Raw genomic sequence first — 26,155 nt, forward strand, 5'->3', positions numbered from 1 at the left:
TTGTTAGGCTGGGTTTTAAAAGTCCAACTCTGGCATATGCTATTTACAAGAGACACTTTATTTTTTTATTTTTCTTTTTTTTTTAATACAAGAGACACACTTTAAATACAAGGTTATCAACATTTCAAAAAAGAACACAAAAAAAGAGGATGGCTATTGAATGCATTTGGGGAAAACAGGAGGCTCAGTTGGTATTGCGATATCAGTATTCACATTTTTTACCACTAAATAGTATTTATAAAGATTTTGGACCTCTGCTGACAGGTATTCTTTAACAAAACACATTATAATGAATACTTGGGAATGGTTCCTGTCTCTTTTCCCAAATAAATATTTACCTCAATTCATGCTCAAAACAAGAAAAAAAAGGATTGAAAAATACATACCATGCAAATACGAACAAAAGAGAGATGGCGAAGCTAAATTAGCATCAGACAAAGCAGACCTTAAGGTAAGTATTGCCATGGACAGGCAGGGCACTTCACACTGATGGAAGTGTCTACCTAACCTAACTGAAAATATGACTTTCCTATTATATATTTAGAAATGAGATACATGAAGCAAAAAATAACAGAACCAAGCACAGAAACAGACAAATCCAAAATCATTGAGATTTGAACACACACACATATACACACCCATAATTAATAGAACGAGACAAAAGTCAGTAAGGATATAAAAGATCTGAATATATTACCAACCACATCAACATAATTGAATACAACACTAGACCCAGCAACTGCAAAATACACATTCTTTTCAAATACAAATGGAACATTCACCAAATAGTTCATATGTTAAATCATAAAACAAATCTCAAGAGATTTCAAAAGACTGAAATCTTACAGAGATTCTCTGATCAGAATGGACTAAATTAGAAATTAACGACAATAAGAAATTTAGAAAAGCCCCTCATATTTAGCAATTCAACAACTTCCTTGTACAAAGTTCACAATCAGGCAAAAACTAATTTACAGTGTTAGAGTTCAGGACAGTGATTTCTTTTCAGTGAGAAGAGGCACAGGCAAGCGCTGTGGGACTGTAGAAATGTTCTATATCTTGACCTTGGTGGTAGACATACAGGTGTATTTATACATAATATTGTTTCAAGGTTTGTATTTGTATACTTTACACCTCAATAAAGAAGTTAATTAGGAAAAAGAGATATTAAATTTCCTACTACCTAAGAAAATATCTAGTTCATTGAAGATGCTTAATAACTATTTAATGAATTTAAAAAGGAGAAAGATGCCCTAATTTAGGGTAGACTATGATGAATAAAGAATATAATTATAATCTCTAGAGTAACCACTAGAAGGATAATCAAATAATAATAAGCTGGTGTACCTCAGTAGGTTCAGCGCCCACCTGGGAACCAAAGGATTACCAAAGGATTGCTAGTTAGACATGCCTAGGTTGTGGGCCAGGTCAGATCTCCATTAGGGGGTGTGAGAGAGACAGCCACATGTTAATGTTTCTCTCCTTCTCTTTCTCCCTCCCTTGTCCTCTAAGTAAATAAAAATGTTTAAAAAGAATCAACCAAGCACACGTAAGTGGAACAAATGGATGCTTCTCTTTCTCTCTCTGTCTCCCCCTCCCCCTCCCTTCCTCTGTCTCTAAAAATAAATAAATAAAAAGCTAAAAATAAATAAAGCGGGAAAGGAAGTGAAGTGTGTGCAAGTGTGTGCGGAGAGGTAAAAATTAGATACACTCTGGAAAGAGGAAGAGAGGCTGAGCCCTGAGGACAAATGGGGAAAATGCATTTCGGGAGGCCAGGGTTACTAGCACAGGGCTGGAGGCTAACAAACACAGGGAGACAAGGCCAGAAGATGTTAAGGGAAGTCAGATCCTGTAGGGTCCTCTTGGCTAAACTCAGGTCTTGGGCTATTTGACGAGTGAGATAGAAAGGTGTTGGAGAGTTTGAACACCAGGATGTCATAATATGGCTTGTTTCAAGAGGATCACTGGGGCTGCTGCTGTGCTGGGAATACGTGAAGGGCAAAGGAAGGGACCAGTGTACTCTATAATAATAACTTTGGCAAGAGAGGGTGGATCCAATAGAATTACAGAATTGACACGTACACAGAAAGGAGTTCAAAGCGGTCTGGGGTGGGGATTAGCAGCTGAAACGCAAATACACCTATTTAGTCGTGGAGATGGAGTTCTGCTTTACCACTAACTTACTAGTACTGAACTTTTTAAAAAAATCTTATTTATGTACTTTTAGAGAGAGAGGAAGGGAGGGAAAAACAGAGGGAGACAAATATTGATGCAAGAGAGAAACATCATGCCTGGACCAAGGACCAAACCTGCAACCCAGGCATGTGTCCTGGCCGGGATTCCAACAGGCAACCTTTCATTCTGCAGAAGACACCCAACCAAGTAAGGCACACCGGTCAGGGCAGCAGTAAGCTCTTAAAATACACCACTTCAAGGTTCTGGGTCTCAATTTCCCTACCAGTGAAATAGGGAAAATATTCCCACATCACACAGCCTTCAACGAGAATGAAATGAGAAATGTCAAAGGCGGACCGTGAGCAAAGTGACAACCCAGGGCCAAGGACTGCACGAGCCCGTCCAGAAGGGAGTGGGCCACTAGGAACCTGCCGCTCAATTTCTGAATCTACAGCAGACCACCCGAGCTCCCCAGGGGCCACCCGGCAAAAGAACCGCCAGCGCGGGCACCGCGCAACAAAGTCTGCGGCTCCCAAAATCGCGAGATTTGTTAGCCAGGCAAAGTCACCCTCCCAACCACATCTCGCGAGACCAAGGTTCGAGAGCGGCTATCCGTGGGTTTGGGGTTGCGGGAAAGATGGAATACGCAGCGTTGGGCTCAGTGGAGGCCTCGGACGGCGGAGGGGCCCGGCCCTACAGCGGCTCGGAGGAGCGGGAGGGCCGGGAACCGGACGGGCTGCGATTCGACCGCGAGAGGGCGTGCCGTTTGTGGGAAGCCGTGTCAGGGGCCCAACCAGTGGGAAGGGAAGAAGGTGAGTCCGGGGGGGAGGGTCTCCAAGGAAGTGAGCCTCTAGCCCGCGCGTTGCGCGGGGAGTGGCGGAAGCGCGGGGCGAGAACGATGGCCAGCCCCCGGATCTATGGTCACACCCCCTGGCTCCCGGGCCGCCCCCTTGCGTGACGCACCCGGGGACTCCCGGACTCGTGCACCCCATCAGACCCGGGCACCGCGGGCCAGTTCCTGAAAATCAAGGCCGCGGTACGCAGGGAATCCGGAACCCGAATTCAAATGGTCAAAGGCCTCACGCTCAGGGCCGCGCGTGTTTCTGCCCCGCCTTCCTCACCCACCAGAGCGCAGCTCCTCCCAAGCTCTTGGAACGTAATCCCCTCTGCCTTCTGTTAGACCCACTGAACCTCCCCCGCCAGATTCGTAGCTCCCTCAGCATTTCTTCCTGGCTGTCCATCGTCCCAGTCTCCAGGGTCCCTTCAGTCATGCCCCACACTTCAAAGGCTCTAGAAGGCCTTCTCCTTATGCCTAGCCTTGCTGACAAGGCCTTGCTGGCGGAGCCCTGGCTTCCCACTGTTTCCAGTTGTCTGATCTCTACCCTTTTCTGAGAGGGGGTCCAGGTGCCTGAGAAGCAAGCATCCCAGTTTGCTCTGCATTTTACCTGACAGTGGGTAAGATAGACATAGAGGAGATGGCAAGAGCTGCCCTGACGTAATTGTGTGACCCTCTTCACAGGCCTTGGCATAACTAGCTGCTTAACTCTACCCAAAAGTGCACCAACTGTCTGGGCTTCTGTGCTAATCCTGGCAAGTAATCTGCAGGGCCATCAGGTTTCTCATAGTTGGTTTGCTTGCTGAGCAGACTAATCTTGGAAAGTTTAATATGTTGCCTGTGAACTGATTGCTCTGAGGTAAAGTGGAATTTTTTTTACCACATCCAAGGACTATATGTTTAAGTTTGGGGGGTACATAGACCTCACATACCCTGATATACAAGGTCTGTCCAGAAAAAGCCCAGCCATTGTTAATATAAGGACATCAGTTTGCAGGACATGGATGTAACCTTGCAAGGAGAATGAACTGGAATGCACATGTGTGAACAATGATGACTTTACTGTACTAGTCAGTGGGGGGCAGCAGACCCTTTAAGTGAGCATGTGGACTGTGTGGCTCTTGCATTCAAAATGACTGAGTACAGCAACTATGCTGCATCAAATTTTGCATTAAGCTTAAGCATTCCTCCGTGGAAACTATTGGGATGATTCAGAAGGCTGGAGCTATGGGCAACTGGTGATTGGCAGCTTCAACAGGACAGCACACCTACTCATACATCACTGTCTCCTGCAGTTTTTTGGCAAAACATCAAATCACCCAGGTGCCTCAGCCCCCCTACAGCCCAAATTTGGCACCCTGTGACTTCTGGTTTTTCCTAAAATTAAAATCACCTTTGAAAGGGAATGGATTTCACACCATCAATGAGATTCAAGAAAATACAACAGGATAGCTGGTGGCAATTGAGGGAACCGCGTGAGGTCCCAAGGTGCCTATACTGAAGGGGACTGCGGCTTTGTTGTCCTATGTACAATGTTTTTTTATATCTTCTTCAATAAATGTCTCTTTTTCATATTACATGGCTGGATACCTTCTGGACAGATCTTGTATATATACTTCTCCAGTTTAAAAACTAGGCTAACCTGATTCTTAAATTACTACAGATGCCCACTCTCCCTCATACTTTCAGACTTCTTTGGTGCAAAGTTGCCCCCATCTCCCCACAATTTTCCTTTCATTAATTTGACAAACATTCACTGATGCCTGCTCTATTCCCAAGACCTGTTCTATATCAGGGATGAGGAAAATACTGTTCTTGCCCTGGGGGTGGGGCTTGTAGTCTAGTCCAGGAAGCCAACACCAAAGCAGTTTTATTATAATGTAGAGGATTCAGTAAAGAGGAATGTTTAAGAGGTGGAGGTGCACAAAAAGAGGAAGGTTACCTTTGTTCTCAGGGGACAAGGAACACAGCAACTGTGCACTGAAAAGGGAACTGTCTCTTTATGTGTGTGTGAAGGTACAAGAGTCACACTCACAGCCCAGTTCATTTCCCTGCTCTTCTGCAATATTTATATGTCCCCTTTCTCCACATCCTCACCAGCACTTGCTGTTTGCTGATTTATTGATGATGGCCATTCTGACAGGTGTAAGGTGATATCACCATGGTTTTAATTTGCATTTCTCTGATGATTAGTGATGTTGAGCTGCTTTTCCTGTGTCTGTTGGCCATCTGTATGTCCTCTCTGGAGAAGTGTCTATTCAGGTCCTTGCCCATTTTATAATTGGATTATTAGGTGTGTGGTGGGGGAGGTTGCTGTTAGGTTGTATGAGTTCTTCATAAATTCTGGATATTAACCCCTTATCAGTTATATCATTGGTGAATATGCTCTCCCATTCAGTAGGTTGTCTTTTCATTTTGTTAATGGTGTTCTTTGTGGTGCAAAAACGTTTTAGTTTGATGCAGTCTCTTTTGTTTATTTTTTCTTTTGTTTTTCTTGCTCAAGGAGATGTATCAGAAAAAAATATTGCTAAAAGAAATGTCAAGAGATTTTACTGCCTGTGGTTTCTTTTCGGAATTTTATGGTTTTAAGCCTTATGTTTAAGTCTTTAATCTATTTTGAATGTATTGTTCATATGGTGTCAGTAGGTGGTCTCGTTTCTTTTTTTTTTTTGCATGTATTTATCCAATTTTTCCAACACCATTTATTGAATAAACTGTCTTACTCCATTGTATATTCTTGCCTTCTTTGTAAAGTATTAATTGACCGTATAAGTGTAGGTTTATTTTGGGGCTCTCTAGTCTGTTCCACTGATCTGTGGCTGTTTTTATGCCAGTACCATGCTGTTTTAATTACTATAGCCTTGTATTATGGATTGATGTCAAGTAATGTGATACCTCCCATCTTGTTTTTCTTTCTCAAGATTGCTGTAGCTGTTAGGAGTCTTTTGTGGTTCCATGTAAATTTTATTATTTGTTCTAGTTCTGTGAAATACGCCATTGGCATTTTGATAGGAATGGGGTTGAATCTGTAGATTGCTTGGGATAGTATAGACTCTTTAATGATGTTAATTCTTCCCATTTGTGGGCATGATATACACTCCTAGTTATTTGTATGTTCTTCCATTTCTTTCTTCAGTATCTTTTTTTTAAATTTTTTTATTGATTATGCTGTTACAGTTGTTCTATTCCCCCCTTCATTCCCCTCCACCCTACCCCCCATCCCCACCATTACCCCCCTTTAATTTATGACCATGTGTCTCAATTCCTTTAGATTCTATATTTCCCATGCTATTCTTACCCCCCCATCTATGTACTTCTATTTTCTATGCTACTTATTTTCTGTACCTTCTCCCCCCTTCTCTTCCTCCCACTCCCCTGTTGCTAACCCTCCTTGAGATCTTCATTTCTATGTTTCCACTCCTGATCTAGCTGTCCTTTTAGTTTGCTTTCGTTTTAGGTGTGGTTGTTAATAACTGTGAGTTTGTTGTCCTTTCACTGTTCATGTTTCTTTAACTTCTTTTTCTTAGATAAGTCCCTTTAACATTTCATATAATAAGGGCTTGGTGATGATGAACTCCTTGAATTTGATCTTATCTGAGAAGCACTTTATCTGTCCTTCCATTTTAAATGAAAGTTTTGCTGGATAGAGCAATCTTGGATGTAGGTCTTTAGATTTCATGACTTGGAATACCTCTTTCCAGCCCCTTCTTGCCTGTAAGGTCTCTTTTGAGAAATCTGCTGACAGTCTGATGGGGACTCCTTTATAGGTGATTGTCCCCTTAGCTCTTGCTGCTTCTAGGATTCTCTCCTTCATTTTAATTTTGGCTAATGTAATTATGATGTGCTTTGGTGTGTTCCTTCTTGGGTCCAACTTCTTTGGTACTCTCTGAGCTTCCTAGATTTCCTGGAAGTCTATTTCCTTTGCCAGATTGGGGAAATTCTCCTTTATTATTTGTTCAAATCAGTTTTCCACTGGTGGCTGTGCCTTTCCCCCTTCTGGTACCCCTATAATTTGGATGTTGGAGCGTTTAAAGATGTCCTGGAGGTTCCTAAGACTCTCCTCATTTCTTTGAATTCTTGCTTCTTAACTCTTTTCTGTTTGGCCATTATTTGCTTTCTTCTGGTCCACTCCATTGATCTGAGTCCCAGTTTCCTTTTCATTGCTATTGGTGTCCTGTGCAATTCCATTCATTTCAATTAGTTTCGCCTTCATATATTTGTCTAATTTGTCGGCTATAATCAACCAGTTCTGTGAGGATCCTGATCACCAATGTTTTAAACTGTGCGTCTGTGAGTTTTGCTATTTCTTCATCGCTTAGATCTATTGGCTCTGGGGCTCTGAGATCCTCCTGCGCCATTTTTGGTCTGTTGGTGCCCTTTAAGTGTGAGGAGGGGAGCCTTGGATTCCCAGGTCGCTGGGTTGTGATGCTGTATGTGGGGGCGTGGTCAGAGCGGGGAAATGGCGGCCCCCTCTGCTGCTTCTCACAGCTGGGTGCGGAGGAGCAGCGCCTTAGGTGGTTCACCAGGGTGGGGCCACTCAGAGTCGCTGGGTTATGATGCTGTATGTGGAGGTGGGGTCAGAGCAGGGAAATGGCGGCGCCCTCCACTGCCGCTTGCCATGGGGACCTGCTGGCCAGGTCCGACCGCCCACTCCCTCACCTGTCCACCCGCGCACAAATGCGAGACCTCAGTCAACACGCAGCCCCGCTGCCCCGCTGTCTCCCCCTCGGTCGCTCGCCTGGTTGCTTGCTCGGTCGCTCACTAGGTCCAACCCTGCGCCTGGATTCCGCGTCTGGATTCCACGCCTGAGTCCGGCTGACCGAGACCTCCTGTGCAATCCCACTTCACCAGCCGCTGGTTTCGCCCCTTACCGGTCAGGCTGAAGAATTTGTTGTTAACAGACTTCCGAAAAGTTCAATTTTCCGTGTTCTGGCTGTGTTTTCTGTTGCTAATATTTAGTTGTCTCTAAACTTGGTTGTGTGAGAAGGCACGGCACATCCACCTATGCCTCCATCTTGGCGGAAGTCTCTTTCTTCAGTATCTTATAATTTATTTTACAGCAGTACTCCTCAAACTTTATTGTGCAAATAAACTCCTCAGCCTCTAGGAGGAGGTGATTTCAGCAGAGATAGGAAGGATGAGCCACTGAGAAATTCAGGGTCAGGCTCCTGGCACACACCAGGAAGCTCCTGCAACTAGAGCACAAGGTGGAAAGGCTCCCAGATCAGTTCCAGGGAGCCAGTGCAGGAGGGCTGTGGTAAGGGACCGATTTCAGTCTAAGTCCAGGGTCAACGTGGAGGGTGTGGATGAAAAAGGCCTTCTATGGACAGTAACCTCACAGGGTGATAATAAATTGTCAACTAGGCGGGTTGTGGTGGGTAGTCATGCCCCAGACATATAACTTCTTTGGTAAAAGGTTTATCTGCCTTGAGCAAGCCCTGCCCATCATTTCCGTGCATCTGGATGAACACATCTTTGAAATGCCTCATTTCAGGCCCTTCCTTCTAATATGTGACCATCCTTTTCAGACCAGACTCCTCCTTCTAAAGCAAGATCACTCTCAAGAGAGTACAGAATCTTAACTATCCTGTAATCCAATCCAGACCTTGCTTCCTCCCACTTTCATGAAATCTTCCTTAGGTTCTCTCCTTAATTCCAAATGCATAATAGAAGCTGCAAACTGTCCTTGTCTTGGAAACATTTATCTCGGTTCGTTGAAATCCTGCTTTCAGGTCTATCTACTGTTTGGCTCAAATCAATGTTTATAAAAATTCTCTACTGATTTGGCCCTGGCTGGTGTGGCTCAGTGGACTGAGTGCTGGCCCTGCAAACTGAAAGGCTGCCGGTTCAATTCCCAGTCAGGACACACACCTGGGTTGTGGGTCAGGTGCCCATTTGTGGTCATGCCTGAGGCAACCAATTGATGTATCTCTCACACATCCATGTTTCACTCCCTCTCTTTCTTCCTTCCCCTTTCTCTAAAAATAAATAAATAAAATCTTTTAAAATTGTTTTCTTTAGATTTGGATGTTCTTAGTGGATAAGGGTTTAAGCAGGAAAGTGATTTGCCTTACGATCCCTCTGGTTGCTGTGTGGGACGTGAAACCTCTCATCTCAAAGTTCGTGCAGGGAGCCCCTGGCCATGGGGGGCGCTCACGAGTCAGGCCCCATACCCCTCAAGTTGTGTGGATTTACTTGGGGGTCAGGAATGACCAAATGAGTAAGGAGCCACCAGGGCAGAGTTGTTATGCTGCTTGAAGGAGCTCGTACCTGCGCGCTCCAGGGACATGACTTTCTCCACTGTTTTTTTACAAAGATTTTACTTATGCCACACCAGCCAGGGCCTTTCTCCCTTTCAGAGGACTTGGACTTCCGTTCACATTGCTAGTTACCACGGCAGCTTGGACACATCCCGCACTCTGGGCCTCAATCTCCCCACCCATCAAAGAGAGCGTCAGGCCAGCCCACACGTGACACCCCGGGCCTTCACTCCAGCACTTCAGGCAGGTTAGGCATGGACATGCCCCGGGCAGAGGCAGTGTCCAGTGGCACACACTGGGCTCTCTTCCTGCTTGGGAAACAGGCACAGTGGGGAGAGGAACGTGCGCACATCTCAGGCCCACGTGAGCTGCCCAAGCCACCTGCCACTGGCCTCTGCGCAGAAACCCAGGCCCAGCGCTGCCAGAGACCAGGTGGAGCCTGAGAGTGGGAGCAGGTCTGGGACTCACAGAGAGTGGACTAGTATGCAGGACGCACCTCAGGTGTCCCCAGCCCCAGCAGGAATGAGCAACTGGACCATGTTGCTGGGCACAGACTTGGCCCCCTCCCCAGGCCACCCCTTATTTTTTGGATGCAACTGTAAGTGGGATTTTTTTTCTTCATTTCCCTTTCAGGTAGGTCGTTATTTGTGTATAAAATGCGACTGATTGCCCTGGCTGGTGTGGCTCAGTGGATTGAGCACAGGCCTGTGAAGCAAAGGGTTACCGGTTCGGTTCCCAGTCAGGGCACATGCCTGGGTTGTAGGCCAGGTCCCTTGTGGGGGACACATGGGAGGCAACCGCACATTGATGTTTCTCTCCCACTCTTGCTCCTTCCCTTTCCTTTTTTCCAAAAATAAATATAAAATTTTTTTAAAAATGCGACTGATTTGTGCATATTTATTTTGTGTCCTGATACTTTGCTGAACGCATTTATCAATTTAGTAGTTTTTAGTGGAATCTTTAGTGTTCTTTATATGTAGTATTATGTCATCTGCAAATTATGACAGTTTTACTTTTTCCTTTCCAATTTATGCCTTTTCTTTCTTTCTATCTGGTTGCTGTGGCTAGACCTTCCAGCACTGTGTTGAAGAAGAGTGGTGAAAGCGGACATCCTGCCTTCTTCCTCGTTTTAGGGAAATGCTTTTAGTTTTTCCTTGTTGAGTGTAGTATTAGCTGTGTGTTTGTCATATATGAACTTCATTATGTTGGGGTCTGTACCCTCTCTAGTCCCACTTTGCTGAGAGTTTTTGTCATAAATGGGTGCTCGATTTTGTCAAATGCTTTTTCTGCATCTATTGATGATTGTATGGTTTTTTTAACCTTTATTTGTTTATATGGGGTACCACATTAATCAATTTGTATATATTATACCAACTTTGTATGCAAGGAATAAATCCCGTTTTATTATGGTGTGTGGTCATTTTAATGTGTTGCTGAATTGAGTTTGCTAATACTTGGTTGAGGATTTCTGCATTTATGTTCATCAGGAATATTGGCCTAAATTTTTCTTCTTTTGAATAACTGGTTTTGGAATTAGGATCATGCTGATTTTGTAAAATGAGCTAGGGAGTCTTCCCTTCTCTGGACTCTTTTGAAATAATTCGAGAAGGACAGATGTAATTTTTTTCTTTGAGTGTTTGGTAAAAATCACTTGTGAAGCCATCTGGTTCAGGACTTTTGTTTCTTGAGGGTTTTATTATTATTATTGCTTCAATTTTGTAAAATGTAATTGGTCTGTTCAGATTTTCTCTTCTTGATTTAGTTTTGGAAGATTGTATGTTTCTAGGCATTTACTGATTTCTTCCAGATTGTTCATTTTGTTGGCATATATGTTTGTATTCTCAAAATCCTTTGTATTGTGCTGTGTCGGTTGTTACTCTCTTTTTTTTAAAGACTTTTCTATTTATTTATTTTTAGAGAGAGGGAAGGGAGGGAGAAAGAGAGGGAGAGAATCATCAGTGTGCAAGAGAAACATCAATTGGTTACCTCTTGCTCACCCCCAACTGGGGACCTGGCCCACTACCCAGGCCTGTGCCCTGACTGGGAATTGAGCAGACTACCTTTCCGTTTGCAGGCAGGCACTCAGTCCACCGAGCAACTCCAACTAGGACAGTTGTTACTTCTCTTTCATTTCTATTTCACTTATTTGGGTCCTCTCTGTTTTTTTCTTCATGAGTCTGGCTAAAGATGTAGCAATCTTGTTTATCTTTTCAAAGAACCAGCTCTTGGTTTCATCACTTTTGTATTTTTTTTTTAGATTCTAAAAAATCTAAAAAAAAAGAGCTTGTATTTTTTTCACTTATTTTTGCTTGATCTTTATTATTTCCTTTTTTCTATTCACTTTGGGCTTTGTTTGTTCTTTTTCTAGTTCCTTTAGGTATAAGGTTAGATTGTTTATTTGAGATATTTCTTGATTCCTGAGGTAGGCCTGTAATGCTATGAATTTCTCTGAAGCACTGTAGGAGGTAAATGGGGAAATAAACAAGAGACCCTAAGAGACCAAACACAGCCAGTCAATAGTCCTTCTGCTCAAAAGCAGTGAAATAAAAAGAGTTACATCAAAATTGTCTACCAAGAACCTCCCTCTAGGGCATCTGGACTACTCTTTGGTCCAGAGCAGACAATAAAAAACATAGACTTGCAGTCCCCTCAGTGGACGGACTCAGCTCGGCCTCACGCTATCAGTGCCACCGTGGTTCTCATGCCCTGGGCGAGGTTTTACTCCCTCCCCAAAAGGCCAGGCTTTGTTCTCAACACCCAAGGATTAGGTACAAGGTAGTCCCATGGGTTCCTGCAGTGGAACTTGTGTAATATGTTAGGTGATTTCACATGTTTCAAAGTCAGAGTGAGAATAGTGAGAAAAGCCCTGACTGGTGTGGCTTAGTGGGTTGGGTGTCCTACAAACTGAAAGGTCAGCAGTTCAATTCCAGGTCAGGGCACATGCCTGAGTTGCAGGCCAGGTCCATATCTGGGGGCATGTGAGAGGCAACTGATTGATGTTTCTCTCACATAGTGATGTTTCTCTCCCTCTCTTTCTCCCTACCTTCCCTTCTCCCTAAAAGTAAATAAAATCTTCAACAAAAAAGAATAGTGAGAAAAGTTTTAAGTTATTCAGTTTTAGATTAAGAAATATCATAGGTACAGTATAGGAAATAATTAATTTGCTCAGAACCATGGGGCCCAGAAGATAATTTGACAGTAGCATTGAAATTGAGCAGAGACTGGATGAGGCGATGTGCTGAGTGATTTATATGGAAGACTGTAGGAGAAACCGTTCCTTGAGATGCATGTTACCAGCCCTCCCATTTTATACCAGAAAAACAAACAAAAAAACCCATGGGATGGAGGTTAAGTGATTTCCGCAAAATCACAGAGCTAGTAAGTAAAAGAAGCAGGATTTGAACCCAGGTCAGGATACCCAGGGAGCCCTAGTTCCTAACCATGGTTTCACTATGAACATTTAACTGGTATTAGATAATAGTTTGTGCTTACTATGTAAGGGTAGGGCTAATTTACCTTTCCTCATCAGCACCATCTTCTAACTGATACTTATCCTCCAAAATTTCTTTTCACATCTGCTGAATGATTTATTTAAAATAAAAACAATTTTTAATTTTAATGTCTCCATAATAAACAGAAACTCACATTCTTTCCATATAAAAAGAATGTTCTAGTCTTTTAATAATTAAACCCCAATATAAGTTTCTAACCAATTCTGTGTATACTACTATGCCAATGTAAATTTAAGTAATAAGAAAATGTGCCGTGGCTGGTATGGCTCAGTGGATGCTGGTTTGATTCCTAGTCAGGGCACATGCCTGGGTTGTGGGCCAGGTCCCCAGTTATGGGTGCTTGACAGGCAGCCACACATTGATGTTTCTCTCCCTCTCTAAATAAGTAAGTAAATAAATAAATAAATAAAAAGAAAATGTTATTGGCCCTGGCTGGATAGCTCAGTTGGTTAGAGCATCATCCCAATACGCCAAGGTTGTGTGTTCAGTCTCTGGTCAGGGCACATACAAGAAGCAACCAGTGAATGCATAAATAAGTGGAACAACAAATCAGTGTTTCTTTCTCTGTCTCTCTTCCTTCCTCTCTCTCTCTAAAATCATCTTTTAAAAATCTTTTAACATAAAAAGAAAAACACTATTTTAGTGGAGCATATTTGAAGGTTGCTCTTTTTTTGTTTTTATCTTTATTGTATTTTTCCCATTACCATTTAGTCCCCTTTATACCTCTCTCCCCCCATCAGTCACTACACTGTTGTCCATGTCCATGAGTCCCTTTTCCTTTCTGCTCAATTCTTCCACCCCCTAACCTCCCCACACCACTAGCTGTCATCCTGCTCTCCATTTATGAGCCTGTCCCTATTTTCCTTCTTAGTTCAGCCTGTTCATTAAATTCCACATATGTGTTAAGTCATATGGTTTTTGTCTTTCTCTGACTGGCTTATTTCACCTAGCATAATATTCTCCAAGTCTATCTATACTGTTGCAGAGGGTAAAAGTTTCTTCTTTTTTTTACAACCAAGTAGTATTCCATTGTGTAAATGTCCAATAGTTGTTTCATCCACTCATCTATTTTTTTAATTTTTGTTTATTGATATTAGAAAGAGAGAGACAGCCATCAATTTGTTGTTCCACTTACCTATACATTCATTGGTTGATTCTTATATGTGCCCTGACCAGGGATCAAATGCACGACCTTGGCATATCGGGGCAACACTCTAACCAACCGAGCTGCCCAGCCAGGACAAGGGTTGCTCTATTTTTAATTCCACTGAAAATGTCCCACAAATAGTAAAAAGATATAGAATGTATTATTATTTTTTTAAAGATTTTATTTATTTATTTTAGAAGGGAAGGGAGGGAGAGAAACATCAGTGTGTGGTTGCCTCTTGCACAACCCCTCCTGGGGACCTGGCCTGCAACCCAGGCATTTGTTCTGAGAATCCAACTGGCAACCCTTTGGTTCACAAGCCGGGGCTCAATCCACTGAGCCACACCAGCCAGGGCCAGAATGTATTATTATAATAAAAATTTTAAAAGAACAGCAAGGAAATTATTCCCCTTCCAAGTCCTTCAGTCCTTCCAGTTCTATTAGGGAAAAAGTCTCAGGTGGGAGCACCCTGGCTTAAAAACCTCTTCCCAGTTGCTGTTCTTGTGGCTCTTTTCAGGGGGCGCTCTAAGCCACTGGTGCCAGCATCTGGCTAGAATTGTTTCATTTTCACCGATCTATTGTATTTAAGTTTGTAATCTGAAGATTCCTTTTTAAAAGAATTTATTTGTACAGCATGGTAACTATGGTTAAGAACTCTGTATTGCATATTTGACAGTTGCTGCCCCGACCAGATAGCTCTGTTGGTCAGAGCCAAGGTTGCGGGTTCAATCCCTGGTCAGGGCACATACAAGAAACAACCACTGAGTGCATCAATACGTGGGACAACAAATCACTTCCTCCCTCTCTCTCTCCCCCACCTCTTCTTTCCTCTCTTCTCTAAAATCATTTTTTTAAGTCACTAAAGAGATTAGATCCCAAAAGTTCTCATAACAAGAAATAATTGTAACTCTGTGGTGCCTAGTGTTGGACTTATTGTGGTGACCGTTTCATGATTACACAAATGTTGAATCATCATATTGCACACCTGAAACTAATATAATGTTATATGCAATTATATCTCAGTTAAAATTCTTAAACAGTTTATTTAGTAAATAAAGTTGGCTTATGTGGCATTATAAAGTAGGCAGTCGTGTAGATGGTGTGAGAACGTAGGGTGAGTTGGGAGTGCAGCAGGGGAACAGTGGCTGGGGCTGCCGAGGCGTAGACCTGCGCGGCATTGCATTGCTCCGCGCCTGCGTTCGAGGCAGACTTCAGGCGTGAAAGCCAGTTTTTGACTCTGAAGTTTTCTGTTTGCCTCTCTGCAGTGGAGCACATGATCCAGAAGAACCAGTGTCTCTTCACCAGCACCCAGTGCAAGGTGTGCTGCGCCCTGCTCATTTCGGAGTCCCAGAAGCTGGCTCACTACCAGGTACGCTGCTGGTGCTGCCTGCCAGACCCAGCTCGGAGCCCCCGCCTCTCCCGGGCCTGCGCCGTGAGGTGCAGTTCCTCCAGCCACGCAGGCGTTGCCTCCACCCATGTTGACTGTACTGAAGACTGACTTAATTTTTCTAAGTCTCATTTCTCACATCCAAATCAGGGTCATTACACGTGTGTCTTTCCTTGTAGCTCATGTAGTAGAAAGTCTGCACTCTGGCTTTAAATACACCAGAGGTTGACTCAGCACTGCTACTCATCTTGGGCAAGAAACTGCACCCTCTTCAGCCTCTGTTTCCTCGCCTATAAGATAGAGACGATGACGATTTTCCCATAGACTGTTGTGAAAATTCCATTTGACAGCATGCACAGTGCCTTGAACAGAGTAGGAACTCAATACGCTGGGTTTCTTCCCACACCCTCTCCTGCCCAAATGTTTGAGAGTGAATCGGGTGGAAATCTAGTATTTTTGAATGCCTTAGATATGAAATGGCATTTGGCTATCTTTGATCTTTTTCCTGGGTTCTTGCAGAGCAAAAAACATGCCAACAAAGTGAAGAGATACCTAGCAATCCATGGAATGGAGACATTAAAGGGGGAGACGAAGAAGCTAGACTCAGATCAGGTAATCCAGCTGCCATGTTGGACGCTCGCTTCCAGCACAGCCAGCAGGCGGGGCGGCGCGGTGAAAGAGCGCGGGCTTTCCGCCAGGCTGCCTTGGCCTTGGTCCCAGCCCTGCCGGGACTGGGGCAGGTCTCGTCACTTCTCTGAGCCTTATTTCTTCCTCTGGAAAAATGAGTATGCTAGCATCAGCTATGTTTCAGGATTATCCAAACTAAAATGAGGGAGGGAAAAAGTACCCAACCCAGAGCCTGGCACACAGTAGGACCTCAGGAAATGGAGCCATTGCTGGGCATTACCCACCAGTGGTTTGCTGAAGTGGGACAAGAACCTGGCCATTCACTGCTCCAGGACCCAAAGTGGAAGGGAGCCAGGCTGCTTGCTTTCTGGAGACAGGAAAAGAGCCGAGTTCCCCCCAGGACTATTTGGAATGAACAAGTGGAAGAAGCAGCTTCCCAGGTGCCTGCTCCAACAGAGGTGTGAGCACATTTGCTTTCTGGCGTAGATATTGCAGTGTGGGAATCATGCTGACACAACCCTGATCCCTCAGGGGCACTGTGACTCTTGTCCCGTGGGAGGCCATGCAGACATTTTGGGATGAGAAGTCAGCAGACTGGGGCCTAGTGCTGGCTCTGCAACTTCCTGGGTGGGCGACTTTGGGTGAATCACTTAGCCTCTGTGCACTCCACCCGTAAAATGGGGATAGTAACGCCTGCCTCTTCAGGGTGTCCTGAGGTAAATTTTTAATTCCCCGTGGTCATGCAACAGTTTATAAACTGTGCCTCCTATCACAGTGGCCACGGGTTGGGAAGGTCTATGCTCTTCCCTTCCCCAGTTCACTAGACTGACCCCCTGGATGCCCTTCCCCTTACAATTTCAAGTCCATGGAGTCGGATTAACGCTGTGACCCTGGGCAGGTCGCTTCGCCTCTTTGTACTTCGGTTCCTTCGACCCGGGTCGCCCAGTAGTTCAAATAAGATGACAGGCTCCTCCCCACCTCCTAATAAAGCATAACTGTGCAGCCCCAAATGTCGATAGTGCCAAGGTTTCAAACTCTTGTTTCCTAGCCATCATATCAAGTAAAACCCAGGGGTCTGCTGTGTGCCGGGCTCCAGCGGGGTGCTGGGAGAGGAAACAGACGACCCAAACAGGAACGCGGGGCTTCCCAAACATGGAACTGTAGTTCACGGGAAAGCCTCCCGAACTCGGATGCTGTCGGTGTAGGGCGGCAGGCGGCATGCTAGAGAGGTCTGTTTCAGGCACTCTGGGAGTTCAGAGGAGGAACGAAATTCTACTGGGAATCCTCAGAAAGTGGCTTAATAATTGTTTACTGAATGATTTTCTTGACTAAGAGTCTCCTAGAAGAGGTGATATCTAATCTGGGCCTTGAAAGCTAAGCAGACATTTGCCAGGCAGGACAGAAGGAAAGATCATTCTAGGAAACAAGAATGGCCCAAACAAAGCAAGAAAGCCTCAGAGCATCAAGTGGGGACTGGTGAGTAGAGCCTGGGATGAATTAGCTGGAGGAGAATTCAGAAAGGTAGGGCGGGGCAGTGTGCAAAGGGGGCCTTGCGTGCCCGTTCTCCCAAGGGCAGTGGGGAGCCATGGAAGGTGTTCTGGCCGGGCAGTGACGTGACCAGACCTGTGTTCTTTCTCCCAACCAGAAGAGCAGCAGAAGCAAAGACAAGAACCAGTGCTGCCCCACCTGTAGCATGACCTTTTCCTCCCCTGTCGTGGCCCAGTCGCACTACCTGGGGAAGACCCACGCAAAGAACTTAAAGCTGAAGCAGCAATCCACTAAGGTGGAAGGTACTGGTTTTCCTGAGTAGTGCTATATTGGGACCCCTCCCGTTCTCAGGGCACCACGGCCAAGGTGCTCCAGAAATGCCCACTGGGGCCACAGACTGGGAGAGGTTGAACTGCTTTTGAGAGCCCTTAAAAACATAAAAGTAAACATAGCTTCGTTGGAATGCAGCCTTGGAGCTTTGCCCACCTAACCTGCGTTCCTTTGGTCCCGTCAGTGTCTCTCTGCAGAAGCTGTCAGCCCTGAGCCCTTGCTCTGACTAATACTATGACGGAGAGCCGGAGTCCTCCAGGCCCACCACCGCCTGCCTGTCCCGCTCCACGTTCTCCCTGCCAGCACCCGGCTGCCCTTGTTATCCTGTGTTCCAAGTTGAAAGCTGAAACCTTGTCTTTTTTGTGTGCTCAGGTTATGCCCTGCTCACTGTAATCCTCAAAGTGGCCTCTTCTCCTCAAGACAGGGACTTGCCTTTCAAAGCCGGACACTTCAGTGCGGCCACCACCGCCCCTCAGCAGTGTGTGTACCTGCTGGGCATCCTTTCACTGCCAGCGAAGTGGCTTCTCTCTGAAGCAGCCCTTTGTCTTGCCACCCCTGGGGCACGCTTTCCTCTCATTAACTCCTGACTCTGTGGGGTTTTGCACCTCTGCTAACGGCAGCTAGTCAGGAGTCAAAGTTCTTTTGCCTTTATTTTTTCTTTGTCATTTTTGCTTCTATCCCTTTTGGACCAAGAAATAGACTATGCTTACCTGTAATACTTACTATCCTTTTTTATATTACTGTATTTGAAAACAAGACAACAATGTTTTGGAAGACTTTGAAGACAAAGTAAAAAAACACTTATAATTTAAAAAACCCACTTATAATTTTACCCTCTTATCATACCCAAATCTAGTCATTCATGGTACGAAACAGTAGAACATGGACTGTGAAGCCCCAGACACCCAAGCTTAAACCCCAGGGCTGCCATTTGCCACCTGTATGGCCTGACTCCTTCATGCCTGGGTTTCCTTGCCTATAAAATGTCAATAACGCTTTCCCCTTCATAGGTTTTGAGGATGAAATGATAGATGTAGGAGGAGCCTAGGACATAGCATGTGCCCGGGAAATGACAGCTGCTGTCGTTAGTATTATCACCGTCGTGAAGGTAGCCAGTGAGTGGAATCCCCTGATTCAGTGTGGTAGTTGGTTGGGCATCCGCCGCCTGGAGCCTGTCCTTGGCCTTGCCCCCGGTGCCATTCACGGTACCCAAAGGGTTAAACATTTGGCCAAGAAACCAGCTGAAGAACAGAACTTGATAAAGTCGCTCACTTATCTTTAAATGGACTCATCTTTCCATAAGTGGGAAAATGCCCTGCAATGTGCCTGGTCCCAAAGACTCATACTCACGAGGTTATTCCCACACCCACTTTTGGCCTCTGCTGTGTGTGTGTGTGTGTGTGTGTGTGTGTGTGTTTACGTAGGTGTGGCCACCATGCCTGCATTCTGCTTTCCTTTTGATTTGGCAGTTTAGTCACATTTCCTGGTATTACATGAGTTTATAGCTACATTTCTGGAATTACACACTTTTAATATAAAAGTAATACAAGCATGTTATAGAGAATATGGGAAATATCGATAAATGAAAAGAAAAAGTACCCATAATTTTACCATTCAGAGATAACCACCGTTAGCATTTTGTAGTACTGTCTTCTGTAAGCCTGTGTGTGTATGTATGTGTGCATTGTTTTATCTGTGTCTTGATTAAACCCATGTATATGTACATGCAAACATAAATACTTTAAATAATCTTACTGTTTTTCTAAAAACGATACATACTCATCATGAATAATTCTAGTTCAAACAATGCAAAAGAACAAAGAGGAAAGTAAAATTTTACCCAGATCCTACCACTAGGAGAAAAATACTGTTAATATTTTGTTGACATTTTAAAATACCAGTACACGCATGAAAACTGTATATATCTTCTCACAATGATAGAATCACCATTGTGTGTCTAACTTTCTTTTATACTTTTTCATTTTAATACATTTGTGTTTTCCTCGTTATTAGAAGCTTTCTCATAAAACATTTTCAGTGACTGTAAAGTATTTCACTGTACCACATTTAACCATTCCTCTAATGTTTCCGCCCACCCCTTTTCAGTGTTTATAAGTGACTCTGTAGCAAACAGCCCCACGGAGCGCTGTTCCTGCCCTTCAAGCTGTTTGCTGAGAGGCGGCTCCCACAGCACAAGGCCACTGGCTGTCCCCCAAGTGGTTCACCCCAGTGCTGCTCCTCAGCCTCTGTTGAACAGTGACCTTCACGTCAACCATTCCCTCTTCTGACGTCAGAAATCTGCATTCGTTGTAGAAAAGTTGGGAAATACCGAAAAGCACCCTCTTACTCTGTCTGTGCTTTTGGGCTTTTTCCCGTACATCATCACCATCTTGTTTTTCGTGGTGGTTTTACAGAACTGAGGACATAAGAAACAGATTTCTGTGTAACCTCTTCTTTGTAACTCACCACCACATGCTGCATATTTTTCTCATTATTAAATATTCTGCAACATGCTCATTTACTTTTGGAGTGATTTGCTGAGACAATGACCAGAAAAATTTGAGGTTCTCTGTACTGGAAAATTAGTGCAGGAGAAGCCAGCAAATTCTTCCCAGCTTGCTGAAGACCCTCCTCACTTCCCCCATCAAAGTGGCGCCAGGACGAAGGCACACATGGGCCACCCGGGAGGGCTGCTGAGCCCACTCCCCCGCCACCCTAGGTCAGGGTTCTAGGTCACATTTTTAAAACAGTAGTTACTAGATCCATACCCTTCCAGCCACATGGCCTCAATAGTGAGTTCATGGCATCCACTGTATGAGGCAGCAGCACCCCCACGGTCAGCATGGGGAAAGACACCTGCTGACCCATGGGAGGCTCACACGTGCCCATACCAGGCTCTGGTGAACGAAGCGTGCTGACCAAAGCCAAACTGCGCCTTCAGGTCTCCTTGCCTCACACTGCAGTCCGACAGAACAGAGAGGGCGTGGTCCTGAGGGTCACTGAGACCTGGGTTCTACTTGCTGGCTCGGTGATCCTGGGCAGGTCATTTCACCTATGAGCCTCAGCTGTTCTCTGTAATGTAGCAAAACAATGCCTAACTAATGGAGCAGTTCTGAGAACAAAGCATGTAACAATGTCACTGTCACCCTGTTCTCATCCCCCCTCACCCCCCGGCCCAGAAGGCACTGTAGCCGGAAAGGCCTCCCAGTGTAGTTGCTCATTTACTCCATCTGCATGGCACCCCCCCAGCTCTCTACCTGGGGTGCTGCGAGGAGTCCTGGGGAATTCCGAAGGATAACAAGACCGCAAGCATGCACTCTCTAGTCTATTGTCATTTGGCAACTTAATAGCAAAAGTGCCTGAATAGCAAAAGTGCTGAGCTTCATTGGGCTCTGAGAAAGCAGGACCCATGTGCCCAAAGCAGTTACAGCAGTTGAACAAATAGCAGCCCCCATCTCTGCAGCTGTCACGCCGAGGTCCCCAGCAGCTGAGCCACGAGTGCAGGTGTGGTTACCTAGTGATGGGCCTTTGTCTGCGTTTTGTGCTGCTCAAGATCCCGAACCTTCTGTCTTCTCACTGCTTCTGTTGGGCTCTCTCACCGCAGCGCCATCGAAACGCCTTACGAACCCTCTCCTCGTGGCCTCCACCTTAGCCTCGCACCAGAGCAGAGAGGTAAGAGACCCAGACAAGTTCTGCAGCCTCTGCCACGCGACTTTCAATGACCCTGTCATGGCTCAGCAACACTACGTGGGCAAGAAACACAGGAAGCAGGAGACCAAGCTCAAGCTCATGGCGCACTACGGGCGGCTGGCAGACCCCGCAGTCACTGACTCAGCAGGTAAGGGGACCTGGAGGCCCAGTTCATACCTGTGGCTGGGTCAAGGCCAGACGACCAAGGCGATACCTCTTCTCCTAGCGGTCTCCTGGGGCAAACTCAAAGGCCTGCAGGCCCCATAGGAAATCCAAACAAGGGGAAGGGCCCGGAGGGGGTGTGGGCAGCCAGACGTTGCAGCCTCACCTGGCCAACTCTGGCCACTTGCTACCATATCTGTCCGTTTGTCAAGAGGCTCTAGAAGCCAGATCTGAACAAGAATTCTTATTTTCAAATGCGTGACCAATTTTTTAAATGTTAAGCCCTGTGAGATTTGGGCCAAGGGCTGCCAGTTTGCAGCCTTCGATTTAAACTCCCTGCCATTCCCACTCCTTTTGTGAAGGTCTCTGTGGCCTCTGCCAGATTTCAGAGTGTCCTCAGGGCCCCTCCTCTCCCAGCAGCCAGGCCTGCCTGTGCTCCTGGGACAGCATCAGGGAGGAGAGGGTTGGGACTCAAGTGTCGGCTCCTGCCCTGGCCTCAGTGTGCTCACTGGGTACAGGAGAGAAGGTTCACAGGAGGGGAGGAGTCCGTGTTTATGGAGCGCCTGCTGTGTATCCTCACTGAGGTGCACTGGTGACCAAGACTGACACAGCTCCTGTCTCGTCAGCCTGTGTGAGCACCCGTGTTGGTCCCTGGGGACTCCTCCCCAGGCCATGCAGGTCCAGCACCAGATGACCAATGCCTGAGGCCCCCCAAGGCCCCAGGCACTAACATCCCGGCCTCAAGGAAGCCGCTTCCCAGAGGCTTCTGTGCTCTTCCCACCAAGCCGGGCAAGTGAACACACAGCCATCTCAGATATTCCAGGCTGCCTGTGGGCAGGGGAGGGGCACAGCTCTTGAACAACCCTCCAACCCAAAGCAACCAGAAGGCACTGGCCGCCCTGCCAACCTTGAGCACTGCTGACAAAGAGGGCAGTGGCTGGGAAGCAGGGCGGAGAGCCCTCGCTCGAGCAGGGGGCAGGGATTGCTGCCTCCCACCCCCACCCTCTGTGCCACTGAAGGACCACTGTGCAAGCCTCTTCCAAACTGGAAAGGGATGGCCAGTGTTTTCGTACCATTCCCACACACAGGAAGTGCCTTCCCCTTTAACAGGGTTGGCCTCACACAAAGCTCAGAACCAAGTTCCTTAGAACCCTGCTTCACAGAGGCCTCCCATTTCGGCCTATGACTGATAGGAGCAGCACAGCACCCCACTGGCCTGGCCAGGGTCTCTGGTGGTTGACCCTCTCTGCTCCATCCCTGCCCCTCCTTTTCTCGGCCCCGCCCTAGCCATCCCTCATCACCTCCTGTCCACTGCCCCGACTCAGGCACTGCCAAGTTTGAGCTGCTTATCTTAATGTGTGTTCGTTGTGTTCTTTATCTACAGCCAGAGCCTCCTTTCTGTACCCACCCTCCCCCATTTGTCTAAATCACACAGTCTTGGAACTGTAGCCTTGGTTTGTTTGTTTTTCTTGCTTAAGGCATTTGCTTTAAAGGTCAGCCAAAATCTTTCATGAAAACCTAGGCAGAGGAGCAGGGGCATCACGTGTCCCTTTGATATTGTATATACATTATAATTTAGTCCCCACGGCATTCCTATAAATAGTCATGGTCTTCCTACTTCACAAATAAAAAAAGATGGGACTCAGCATGATTTGCTCAAGGACATGCAGCTAATGTGACCTGATGGCAATCAGTGACACTGTCAGCATGGGTCTCTAACTCTGTCTGGCTCCAAAATTTCTCCTGCCTCTGGCTCTGAGTACTGAGCAGAGGGCTGAGCCCAGCCCAGCCCACACTCACGGAGCTGGGGTGCGGACCCAGGAGTGCAGCTGTGCCTTCAGCTCACAGGCTCCGCCTCAGCAAGGGTTTGGTTTGTGGGCAGCTTGACGTCCCCCTGCCCGCTCCACCAGCTTTAATTCAGATGATGTTCGTCCATTAGCTCAGTCATCCTGCATCTACCCGTCGCTGAATGCTGGTGTCCAGGCCTTAGGGTGGGGGTTCTCGCCTATAATCAACTGCTTTAATCCCCATAGCAACAATGTTGTGCAAGTTTTGTTGTCCCCATTTTAAAAATGAGGACGTTGGGATCCAGTAAGAAGAAGTGGGTGCTGTCCGGGTAGCTCAGTCCATTAGAGCCGCATTTTGATAGGCTAGGGTTGTGGGTTTGATCCTGGGTCAGGGCACATAAAGAACCAACCAATGAGGGCAAAAATAAGTGGAAAGACAAATCTTTCCACTTACTTGAAAAGACAAAGACATTTCTCTCTCTCACTCTCTCTCTCCCCCCACCCCACTGCTCTCTAAAATGAGTCAATAACTTTTTTTAAAGAAAGATCAAGTGATTTCTCCTGGGCTACACACTAGGCAGCAGAAGAGCAGCATTGAAAGAGGTCAAGTTTTGTGTTGGGTCCAAAGACTAGTTTCCATGGGGTTCCTGGCAAGTGTCTCATGACAATTTGGGCCAAATGTGAGATGACCCAGATTATCTAAAGCTCCCACTAGGGCTAGACCCAGCATCTACCAAGCAGAATGAACAACATTTGGAGTCCACTGTGTACCTCAGGCTCACATTTCCCTCACTTCCCTACAAACTAAAACTAAAACCTGCACACCATTCAGACAGCCGGGTCCTTCGGCCTGCAGCACCCCAGGCAGCCCCAGGTTGCTGCTGTCTTCTGCTTCACCCTGTCCCTCTGGCCTCGCCTCCTGCACAGAACGGGTCTGCTTCCTCTGCCCCATGCTGACCCCTTAGTCTCTTCAACCCCTGCACTTAGGATGGGCTGCAGGTCTTATAAAGTCCATATATAGTCAAGAAATATTTATTGATCTTTTTCCTAACATATGCCAGGTGTTGTACATGTGGTGATAAACAAGAGGCGTTGTCCAAGTTCCCTTGGAACTTAGAGTCCACAGAGAAGGTAGGCATGGAGCAAGTAACAAGTGGGACAACTTTAGAACAGGAAGTCTGTGGACACTATGGAGATGCCCTGCTGTGAGGGAAAACTTATTTGAACAAATAATAAAAGAGAACTTCCCCAATCTGGTGAAGGAAATAGACTTCCAGGAAGTCCAGGAAGCTCAGAGAGTCCCAAAGAAGTTGGACCCAAGAAGGAACACACCAAGGCACATCATCATTACATTAGCCAAGATTAAAGATAAGGAGAGAATCTTAAAAGCAACAAGAGGAAAGGAAACAGTTACATACAAAGGAGTTCCCATACTACTATCAGCTGATTTCTCAAGAGAAACCTTGTAGGCAAGAAGGGGCTGGAAAGAAGTATTCCAAGTCATGAAAGGCAAGGACCCACATCCAAGATTGCTCTATCCAGCAAAGCTATCATTTAGAATGGAAGGGCAGATAAAGTGCTTCCCAGATAAGGTCAAATTAAAGGAGTTATCATCACCCAGCCCTTATTATATGAAATGTTAAAGGGACTTATCTAAGAAAAAGGAGATCAAAAATATGAACAGTAAAAAGACAACAAACTCAGTTATTAACAACTGAACCTAAAACAAAAACAAATTAAGCAACAACTAGAACAGGAACAGAATCACAGAAATGGAGATCACATGGAGGGTTATCAGCAAGGGAGTAGGAGGGGAAGAGGGGAAGGAAGGGACAGGGAATAAGAAGCATAAATGGTAGGTAGAAAACAGACAGGGGGAGGGTAAGAATACTATAGGAAATGGAGAAGCCAAAGAACTTCTGTGTACAACCCATGAACATGAACTAAAGGGGGAGAATGTGGGCGGGAGGGGGTATGCAGGAAGAAAGGGAATAAAGGGAGGCAAATGGGACAACTGTAATAGCACAATCAATAAACTATGTTAAAAAACATGTCAAATGAAAAGCAGATGAAAGTTGATGAGTGCGAGTACTGGACAGACCTCGTTTTAGAGCACCGATGAATTGTGAAGTTCCCCAAATGACAGTTTTGGGTCCAGGTTGCAGATCAGCAGGTAGTGTGCTGAATGAGATCATGCACCTCACAGGGTTCACAGGAGAGATCAGAGAGGTGTGTGGTGCCAAAGGGAGAACAGGGCTTCACCACCAGGGGGTAGAGCCCGGCTCTGCCCAGGTCACCTGCCTCTTTCACCTTTTGGGGTTTGTTTCCTGCTTTGAAAAATGGAGATGACCACCTGGCTTGTAGGGTTGTTGTAAGAATCCAACAACACAGCCCTGGCTGGTGTGGCTCAGTGGATTGAGCGCCAGCCTGCAAACCAAAGGGTTGCTGGTTCAATTCCCAGTCAGGGCACGTGCTTGGGTTGCAGGCCAGGTCCCCAGTGGGGGGCGTGAGAGAGGCAACCACACATTGATATTTCTCTCCCTCTCTTTCTTCCTTCCCCCCTCTCTAAAAACAAATAAATAAAATCTTTTTTTTAATGGTAATTTTAAAAAAACTAAATTTAATCCTTAAAAAAAAAAGAATCCAGTGACACAAATACCCAAAATCCTGGTGTGGTGCCTTGTGCTTACTAGCTAATAATAGTGGACTTTTGTAATCTGGGCATCAGTGACTCTTAACCATTGGTGGTTGTCAG

General features: G+C 45.8%; 1 protein-coding gene across 1 annotated transcript in view; it reads left to right on the top strand.

Annotated features, from left to right (window-relative positions):
• The first annotated feature begins 2,777 nt into the window (after nucleotides 1-2,777).
• ZNF346 (zinc finger protein 346) overlaps nucleotides 2,778-26,155 on the top strand; it is a 30,886-nt gene continuing 7,508 nt past the window's right edge. The window contains exons 1-5 of the mRNA XM_037164071.2: nucleotides 2,778-2,987; nucleotides 15,195-15,298; nucleotides 15,836-15,928; nucleotides 17,589-17,733; nucleotides 21,366-21,599. Of these exons, the coding sequence (XP_037019966.2) occupies nucleotides 2,813-2,987; nucleotides 15,195-15,298; nucleotides 15,836-15,928; nucleotides 17,589-17,733; nucleotides 21,366-21,599 (751 nt within the window). The 5' untranslated portion in view covers nucleotides 2,778-2,812. The remainder of the gene's footprint in view (nucleotides 2,988-15,194; nucleotides 15,299-15,835; nucleotides 15,929-17,588; nucleotides 17,734-21,365; nucleotides 21,600-26,155) is intronic.

Source organism: Artibeus jamaicensis, unplaced genomic scaffold (genome assembly GCF_021234435.1).
Source record: "Artibeus jamaicensis isolate MK-2021 breed Jamaican fruit bat unplaced genomic scaffold, CSHL_Jam_final contig_1085, whole genome shotgun sequence".
NCBI classification, from domain to species: domain Eukaryota; kingdom Metazoa; phylum Chordata; class Mammalia; order Chiroptera; family Phyllostomidae; genus Artibeus; species Artibeus jamaicensis.